At 45.4% G+C, this 9,770-nt stretch overlaps 1 protein-coding gene across 1 annotated transcript; it reads right to left on the reverse strand.

Annotated features, from left to right (window-relative positions):
* Positions 1–1,590: 1,590 nt before the first annotated feature.
* Positions 1,591–8,969, reverse strand: LOC107316845 (NADH-cytochrome b5 reductase 3). Its single transcript, XM_015868830.2, has 6 exons — positions 8,481–8,969; positions 7,874–8,003; positions 7,451–7,534; positions 7,240–7,325; positions 4,921–5,020; positions 1,591–4,013 (listed from the first exon to the last, which is right to left on the reverse strand). The coding sequence occupies exons 2-6, from the start codon at positions 7,995–7,997 to the stop codon at positions 3,841–3,843; spliced, it is 567 nt and encodes a 188-aa protein (XP_015724316.2). The 5' UTR covers positions 7,998–8,003; positions 8,481–8,969; the 3' UTR covers positions 1,591–3,840.
* Positions 8,970–9,770: the final 801 nt, after the last annotated feature.

Consider the following 9,770-nt stretch of genomic DNA (forward strand, 5'->3'; position numbering starts at 1 on the left):
AACATCTCCAGCCCCAGGTGTCATCATCCTTCCCCCTGCCCTTGTAGCCCTCAGCAGCTGTAGGAATACCAACTGTATTCCCCACTTTATGGCTGGGATGCAGCAGAAGCAGCTCAAACTGCTCATTTCTTCTCAGAAAGAGTGGTCAGAAATTGGAAGAGGCTGCTCAGGGAGGTGGTGGAGGTGTTGAAGAAGCGTGCAGGTGTAGCTCTGAGGGACATGGTGAGCGGTGGGTGGTGGGGATGGGCTGATGGTTGGACTGGATGATCTTAGAGGTCTTTTAGTATTCTGTCTGAGTGGTTAAAAGAAATAAATAGGTTAATGAATTCATCTCTAGGTAACACCCAGTGCCAATAGGAGTGGCTTCCTTGTAGTAGTCCTAGAAGTGAGAAGGAGCAAGATAAGATCAGGCTAGAATGAGATGGGATGGGTGAAAGCAGGTGAGTTCAGTAGGTGTGAAAGCGGTGGGGCCTGCTGGGTTGCCTTCAGGAGGAGTTAGTTCTTAGGCTTGGCTCGGCCTTTTGTGTGCTGTGCATATAGAAAAGGCAGGCTGGCTTCTTTTGGTTTTTTAATAGTATGTTGAGTCTGTAATAAGAGAGAATGTGCTGTGACAGCTGTCAGAGCGGTGGTGTGAGCAGAAGATAATGCAGGGGATTCAGAATGCTGATCTGGAGGAATGGAGCTGGTTCTAATGGAGAACTCCCTGTCCCGAGATGATAGATAGAAATGATCCAAATGAGAACCCACAGGAAGGCAACCAGCACCAGGCTGATGTTGGGCTGTGCTATAAACCCTGTTATTGCTGGTGGCAAAAACCAGCTGCAACTGTTAAAAAAGACATGGAAAAATGAATCCACGGGGACGGGGAGCTGGCATCAAGGGCAGCCTTTGTCTCTCAGCGCAGCAGACAAGGAAGGGCTCCTGACCGCCCTGGCAGCAAGCAAAAGTCTGGAAGGGGCAAGAATGTTTTGCTTTGTTTTTGGTATCTTAGCAGCTCATTGTGTTTGTGTAGTGATTTACTTGACTTCTCTCAGGTTAGAGCTGACAGCATTTCAAGTTGCACAAGCTGTAGTAGCTTTCTTCCAGCTGCTGTTAACCAGTGAAGGAAAGAGCTCCACAGGTTTCAGGCTGGCAAAGCCACAGTGTTTGTAGGCCACGTGTAGGGACTGACAGCGCTGTGTACATTAAGATTTCAGTGCTACCAACCTGTGTGGTGGTTTTCCTTATTACTTTATTCCTTTCTTTTAGCAGAATAAAAGCAGTTTTTAAACTGTTGTTTACACGTTACTGTCTAGTTTCTGAGTTATTTGCTCATTGATTTAGCCCAGCTGAACTGGTGTCTTGGCTCAAGTGACTCACAGCCAGACCTCAGGTTGTTCTAACTCAGTGTCTGTTATTACTAGGTATGGTGCTGACCTCAGGCAGTCTAACCCAAAGGTAATTTGTGTCATAATTAAATCAGCTTGGTTAATGCATGGAACCGCTGAGACTGAGCTCCAGAGCTCATGGAAGTGCAGAGGAGGAGCTGGCTGACACCCACCTCACTACAACAGCAAGACAGATAGATGGATGGATGGGCTCCGAGAATCAAAAAACGATGCAAAACCAGCTTTTATTACTTGTTTAAACGCCACAGTACAGGACCATCAAGCAAAAGGGATCGGGGCACCATATAAAAATCTCCCTTTTAATAAAAGAGCTTCACGTTGGCAAGGAAGATGTACAAAATAAAGGCAAAAGGAAGAGGTTTTGGTGACAGACAGAAAACAGCGGTAGTTTAACCCTTGACTCAGCATATTGCAGCCACCTCCCACCCGAACAGCCGGATAAACGTCAGATGAGGGGGTTTAAGTATTTTTAAGTGCTCTGCAGTTACAGCTTGTCTCCTATGAAGCGGGAGGTGGTAGGACAGGTAACACCCAGCAGAGGCACCTGCAGCATCGTTTATTTCTTGCAGAGATGTGAAAAAACCCAATAATTAGAAAACAGAGTCAGTTACACAAGGAGCGCTGATGCGTTACCAGCGAGTTATTTTTGACACAAACGCTTCATTAAATACAGTCACGAAAAGAAAAACCTGTTTACTCCACAGTGATGTAAACCAGCAGCACAACAGTTCAGTTCCTCTCCCAGTTCTGCTTTTTGCCTCACAAAAAAAAACACAGGATGGGGGGGGGGGACTGACCTTGGGAACACAATATTAAAATGAGTTTCAGAAACACATCAAATATTCAAGATTTCAGAGGCGTCTGTTAAATCAAATGAACTTGGTAGTATTATTCTCTGCATGCTCCTTACATTAACTGCAGTATCTTTTTCTCCTTTTAGCTGATGCTGAGAATTCAGCCTCAAGTGCTGCCCAGACCTTTAAATAAGTGAGGCATACGGCACACCAATACCTGCAGCTATCTGTCATCCATGTGCCTTCAGGTGTGGCACTGCAGGGCATGGCTTAGTGGGGAAATAGTGTGGGTAGGTGGATGGTTGAACTGGGGGATGTTGGAGGTCCTTTTCCAACTATGATTCTATGACTTCACCCACCAGCCACCGTCCTTCCCCTCACTGTGGTTTCATCACCAGACCATGACTTTGCCTCCTGGACTCCTTGCAGGACAGCCCCAACCTCGGTGTGTGTGGATGCAGAAGGACGGCACGCAGGAGGCATGAAGTTTTACTAAAGTTTAGGTGAAAGGCTGCTGTAAAAATCATGTTAAAAAACAAGTTGAAGCTATAATAAACAGCACGTAAGAGTTTTAGATTCAGAGATACATTGAACCTGCTGTCAGTTGGGTGGCTTAAGGCTGTTCCCATGCGATTCTTACTTCTTTGGAGCTCTGCCACAGCGAGGTGTGCGGGCGCATCCCATCTGCCAGCACCCAGAGCCGAGCTGGGCCACCCAATGAACCCCAGCCTGGCTTACCCAGCTCTGGGAAACAAGGAATGAAAACCAGATCCAGTTTTCACCCAGCACTGTTTCGCTGCACAGAACAATTACTTTCCCACTCCTATGGCACTATCTGTTATTTAAAAGCAAATACACAAGTCAGTATTTTTTTCAGTATTCAACACACACACAAGGCAAAGACTTCCAGGGCAGTGAGTAAAGCTCCTGCTGTCTGGAGTTTCTTTCATTGCCCAGGGCTGTGAGCAGCTGGCAAAGTGTTCCCACGTAAAAGAGGCTATTCCAAAATACACAGGAAACAAATTTTATATAGCTGTCTACCCCTCTGTAATAAGGCAACTTACTTAAACATCTTCAGTCGTATATGGTTAATTGTCACCCTTCAAATGAACACCCACAAGCTCCTGATGGTGCAAAGATTATGCAGACCAGGAAAACACTCCTGGTCTTCACACAGTAACAGCTCTTTAAAGTTTGATATAAGCAGGGTGAATGATCCAGCTCATTCTATGTACTTCATACTTCACACCAAATAAAATACAAAGTATGCACAGTGTTAGGAAGTGGGATATTACTGCCGTTCGATCACAGTGCTAAGAGGAGTGTAAATGAGTATTTGCTGCCCTAAGAAGCCATTCTTCCCTGCCTCGAGATGGAATATAACCTTTCTACAGGACAGACGTGGCAGGTACAATACAGCTGAGAACTACGCATCGCTGCGTCTCTGCCAGCAGGTTGCTTCTGCGTAACCTATGGTACGGTTATGATATAGTTAAGCTTAAGTGTCTAACTTGCCAGTGATTCAGATAAGAATGAAGTATTTGTAATGTAAATGTAGCTTCCCAGCACTGTGCATCAGCCATCTCTAACTTAGTCTTGTTCCCCATTAACTGTTTTTCCTTCCCTTCCTCACAAGACCGCTGAAGTATCAGCCTTCATTAGAAGGAGAACCTCATGTCCTTGGCATAGCCCAGTTTGTCCAGGTTGGGAATGCAGGCATACTGGATCATGGGAGGAGGTCCACACATGAGGATCAGCACATCGCTCTGAGGGGGGGGCAGGTGGTCTCTGATCATATCTTGGTTCACAAATCCTTGGCTGTAATCCCAACCTGTTGGGAAAAAAAAACAAAAACAAAAAAGTAAGTAAGTAGGGAGAGGCAGAAAAGGGGAGGAAAAGAAACAGAGGTCACTTCATTATCAACTATGCACCTTTGTATTTTTTAGTAAAATTGCAGCCTGTAGCATTAGTGTTCTCAACGTGCTCCTGCTAAAAGGAAAATGAGCCCCTCGTGCTTTTGAAATGGGACCGATGCGTGGAGAAAATAAAAGCAAACTTTCTAGAAGTTCTAAAAGCCCCAAGGAAACATCAAGCAAAGCTGTGCAAAGAATGAGAATCTTTTGAGCTCCAGCACTGTGAAACAGCAACATCCATCCTCCTTAATACGCTGCTATCCAAGCTGCCTTAGAAATGCAGGGAGAACGTTAACTGGAGCAACATGGCAGCACCAGACTCCAGGGATGGTTAAGACCCTCCCCACCATCCTGTGTGTCACGGCTCAGCCTGGTTTCCGTGACCAACAATACACCTTCCACAGTGCCATGGTCACAAGGTAAGAGAAAGCACGTGGCTCTTCCCTCTCTGCTCCAAGCTCACAGTGAATGAAGTGTGACTCTCATCTGACGTGGGTGGGCACGACGTAGAGAGAGAAAGGAAGGTCACCTCAGATCACAGTAGATAATGGTTAATACTCAGGTGTAGTCATGAGATGAACATAACACTATCATTCCCCTCAGGTGAGCTTCATAGATTTGGAAACACCGCCAGAAAACACCTAGAGCTTCTGTGCGTCACCGTGCAAAGAATGAAGCTGCTGGATGCATTCAGTGTTGCATGAACACGACACATCAAGAAACAAAGGAGCTCAGAAATACACACAGTGCAGCATTCCTCCTGTCAGACATGGGCATTAGTACCCATAACTTAAGCTTCAGTACAGACAGCGCAGCAGATCTTACTTTCAGGCGCTTTATCCAGTGTATACCAGCACTTAAAACGATTGGGGTGCTGAACCTGGATCTCCTCCAGCTCTGAACGTTGCAGGATGTCCTTCTCAGTCTGCAGGGGAAGGGAAACAGTGGTTAGGGCTCTGCATTTGAATGCAGCCTTCAGATGGCCACTACAGTTCTGTGTAGATTTGTGAGATGGAACTGGTCATTTAACTCTGTTTTAAAGACTGAAGAGTCTGCAAATACAAGCTATTCCCATGACGATCCCATCGCATAACTTCCCCAGGTTCTAGCCCCATAATTCCTTCCTTCTAAACAGTAACACAAAGCAACACCTGGATCAAAACACAGAGCCTTCACTTACTATGGAATCAGGGGTAGCACTGTAAGAGTGAACCCTGCCTTTAACACCTACACTACAAAAGCAATGTTCATGACAAAAAAAAACTAACCATGGCTACGTGTGTATTTCCCCCCCCTACTTGGCCTTTCAATCAGGAAATAAAAGGCCAGTTTTTCACCTCTGCCACTTTAAACCTCGTTAGTGCTGCCATACGGAGATGCTCTGTTTTTAGACGAGATGTGGAACAACAAACAACCAAGCAGGTACTGAGTGTGGAACAACAAATGCTATGCAAGTTCTGCATCTCTCTAATGGAACACAATCAAAAGCCAAAAGAAAAACTTATTCCCATAAAAGTGGCCACGGAGGGAAAGGGCAGAGACTAAAACTGGCGTCCTCCTCCACAGCCTTCATAATTTGGCATGGAGGACATGGTGATGTCTGGGGCTGTGGGGGTGATGTGGAATGTGCCAACACCTACTGCCAGGAAGGCTCCTATTTCTGGACCTGCAACTGCACGGCTTCCAGAAGGGCTGTAACTACGTCTGACCGGCTCATAGCAGCCCACTACACTGTCATCTCTAACCCAACACAGCTCCTTCAGCAGGGTCAAAATAGAAGATTAGCAAAGCATGTGTAAAAAGTACTTTATAGTATTAGATATTACAAAAAAAAAACAACCACGCAGCCTAGTCTGTAGGTTTTTATGACAGTCCATCTGCTTTATATTTGTGCAGTACCTGGGTACAGAGACTCCTTAAAGCCAACAACTGATGTTTATGCAGCCTGTTGTTAACACACAGGCTACTGTTTCTCGCAAAAAAAAAACACCCAAACTCCACCTCACAAGAAGCAATAGGCTTTCTAGGCTGCTAGAACAGCTCAAGTTCTATGTTAGTCATTCTGAATTAACACACAGCAAATCCTGACCCTCCACCAGCCCAGAAACCTACTGCATTTTGTGGCAGCTTCAAGCACTCAGCAGAGATCAAATGCTGCAGCTGTATCACCCAGCGCCAGAGGGCACTCCTAGGGCACCTAAGGAGTTATTACTGTAATAAAGCACCAGAATAGAGCAGTTGTTGGCACTTGGATCGTTGCTTCTGGGTAGAAAAAAAAACTTGTTCTGTAATACAGATATAGTCCACAGGAAATGGGATACACCGAATACCAGAGGAGAGAGGAACTAAGAAGGAAAGCCTGAAGAAGTTAAAAAACACAGGCAGGAAAAGAACTCTCAGAATCCAGGAGCAGATATTCACAACGAGGGAGTTTTAAAAACAAAAAGATGAGCACCAGAAGAACATCAGGCAAAGGAGGGATGTGCAGTTCAGCTGTACGCCAGCACTCGGGTTGCCTGGTCAGCAAAGAAATCCCTCTGTCACAGGAACATTACGTGTCAAAAGGATCTTTCCTTTTTCCAGCAGCAAAGTACGATACAGCTCAAAGAGTGGAATAAACACATGAAGCGCTGATGGAGGGAATAAAACTGAAAGGGCTGGGCAGAATCCCAGCTCTATAGTCAAGGAAGGTGCTGGAGATCAGCTTTAATTTTAGCTCGCATCAAGCATTCTCCAAAAGATTCCTGTGACAAAGCCTGCTCTGAGGGCAGGGAGATTCAATTGCTGAAGGAGACCAGTGTCCAAATCTTCTGTGTTTTCACTTAGAAAAACAGCTCCAAAAGTCTACCCAAAACATGATCAACTTGCACAGATGAATCCAGAGTTTCAAAACATTCTGAATCAAAAACAGAACAATAAGATACAGGACAGTGAGCATCAGCTGTGAGGATGGCAGAACTTCAGCAGCAATGCTCAAAAAAGTTACTATACTGCTTTATATGGGAAGCTTTCAGCATCACTGTTCACTTCTTCCCTCGCAGCATGTATTGGCGCACAGTGCTTTCTCAGCAAGAACTTCATTTGCTGAGTGGAGCTGTGTTTGTTAAACAACACTTTAGAAACAGAAATAAGGACAGAAATTACCTGATTAGCAAACAGCAGCTGGCAAACCGTGCAGTCATCCTTGTCCTTCATGATTGCTCGGATGATCTGCAGCATAGGGGTTATCCCTGAAAGAGAAGCGCTGGTAAGTGATGGGAGAGAGTAAAGAAGCAAGTGCAAATGAGCAGGTGAGAGAAAGTATCAACGTCTAGCAGGTGTCAGAGGCCAAAGATGAATCTTTACACACACGTACCAGTCCCACCTGCGATCATCCCCACATACTTCACTTTCTTAGTAACCGGTTCGGCTTTCTTCTCAGGTCGAATTGCAAACTCACCTGGAAGAGAGAGAGGTGGAAAACAATGAAGACAGCAGGAAGCAGAGCCTATAATCCCTTCCCAGCACTTTTTAATTAAGTGACTTTGTAAAACAGGGGCAGAAAACAGACAAAGGTGAACGGAAGACATCACAAAGAACAACAAAATGCCTGGCAGTCTTTTAGGATCACGGTGTCAGACACTGACGTGGGTTATTAGTCCTGATTCTGTGAGTACAGCACAGAGCTGTTACTCGTTGTATTTCTACTTGCTTAAATCCTACAACTCCAATAATGTCCAGATGCCCAAATTCTGTATCATTTGCTCTGGATCAATTGTATTTTCTGAGTCAGCTTTGCCTTTTCCTTTGTAGACAAGCAGGCCACTTGGTCCTCTGAAGTCAATGGTATCCCCTATTTTCAGGTTGTCTAAGTACTGAGACATCTTCCCTCCGTCAGGAAATTTCGGATGGACCCCTTTCATGTAAACCTATTAAAAAACAACAATGAAATAATTAATCTCACAGCTCAAAGATGAGCACATGTCCTTTTCTCTGCCATTCAAGTATTTGCGTACTCATATTCCTCATTCAAAGGACACAGTTACAGTACCACACAGTATCACAGTCTCGTGCGGGTTGGAAGGGACCCTAGAGATCATTGAGTCCAACCCCCAGGATTCAAGCCCCTGTGTAGCAGAGCGGCACTTCTACCACTTGCACCACACGGGGGATTCGAACCTGGGTCCCGGTGTTGCAAAGCAGCATTCCTACCACTGCGCCATATAAAGGAATACTATCTAGACAGAGCTGACTGACAACGAGAAAGAAGCACATTACTTGTTAGAATGGAAGTCCATGAGTGCACAGAGCAGAAGAGAACCTGGCACACCAGGCTTTGCAGGGTGCTGCAGATGTACAGGCGATTCAGATGTTGCCCAGCCGGTACAACAACAAGACGTTCTCACCTTGATAACAAGATCCACGAAGCCCTTGTCATCATCACTGGAAATTGGAGTGTAAGGTCTAACAACCAGCGCCCCATCGATCCGTGCGGAAAGGTAGATATGCTGTCCTGTACGTGGGGAGGAAGAAAAGTAGTTTGCTTCCAAGGGATTCTTCTTTCAGCAACGTATAAGCAGGACAGCTACTGCATATGCCATCTTAAAGCTCTACCAGGTACCTTGCTTTGGGGTACCACTCTTTCTCATTTTCCTGACCTCTTAATGCCTTGCCAGAATTGTTCAATACACTGCTAACTTTATGTGTCTGTCATGTCTGTTTGGGTATTTTTGCTCAACAATATTTCCCCAGAGCCCTAACTGATCTTGCATATCATGTGATCTTCCTCCATCATGTCAAATGGACATAGGAAACTTTTTACCGCGTTAGTTATAAACAGTTCATTTACAGCAGAGTTACAACCACTCTCACCTGGACTACGTTTTACTCCAGCCTACCAGGAGGCCCTTCCAGCAGCCACCAATAATGCTGCCTAGGCATAAAGCACACTTCTAACTCCGCCATTTCTCCAGTTTATAACTTGAAAGTACCACTCACATTTCAATCTCTCACACATCAGCTGAACTCTTTTCTCAGTGCCAGTGTTTTAATGTGAAAAGGAAAAAATCACTCTAGAATTTAACTCCTTGGAAAGGTTTTCCAATACCCTTACAAGACACAGGTGAACAATACCCAGGGGAAATTTTTCATTCTTTTAACACCATTAAGCCCACAGAATGGCATTTTATGAGGGTGCGCAGTGATAGGACAAGGGGGAATGGTCTTAATCTGAGACAGGGAGGTTTAGTTTAGATATTAGGTGGAAGTTTTTCACTCAGAGGGTGGTGACGCACTGGAACAGGTTGCCCAAGGAGGCTGTGGATACCCCATCCCTGGAGGCATTCAAGGCCAGGCTGGATGGAGCTTCGAGCAACCTGGTCTAGAGGGAGGTGTCCCTGCCTATAGCAGGGGCTTGGAACTAGGTGGTCTTAAATGTCCCTTCCAACCCAAACCATTCTATGGTGATTCTATGACAGGGCTATTGTGCTTCTCTCTGAGGGAAAACATACTTTATGCCCTTATTCATTTTCCTGCTTTTTCTCCTCACAGATGGGCAGCTGCTGGGGAGCCTCCATATGAAGCCACACAGAATCCAACTTTCCATGAGCAAGCTGTGTTTTTTCCTGTACCACCCTAGCTGGCTGATTGTCACGGTTTGAACTAAAAATCCACCTGCGTCCGTGACAGGGGGCCGT

Source organism: Coturnix japonica, chromosome 1, assembly GCF_001577835.2.
Source record: "Coturnix japonica isolate 7356 chromosome 1, Coturnix japonica 2.1, whole genome shotgun sequence".
Classification (NCBI taxonomy): domain Eukaryota; kingdom Metazoa; phylum Chordata; class Aves; order Galliformes; family Phasianidae; genus Coturnix; species Coturnix japonica.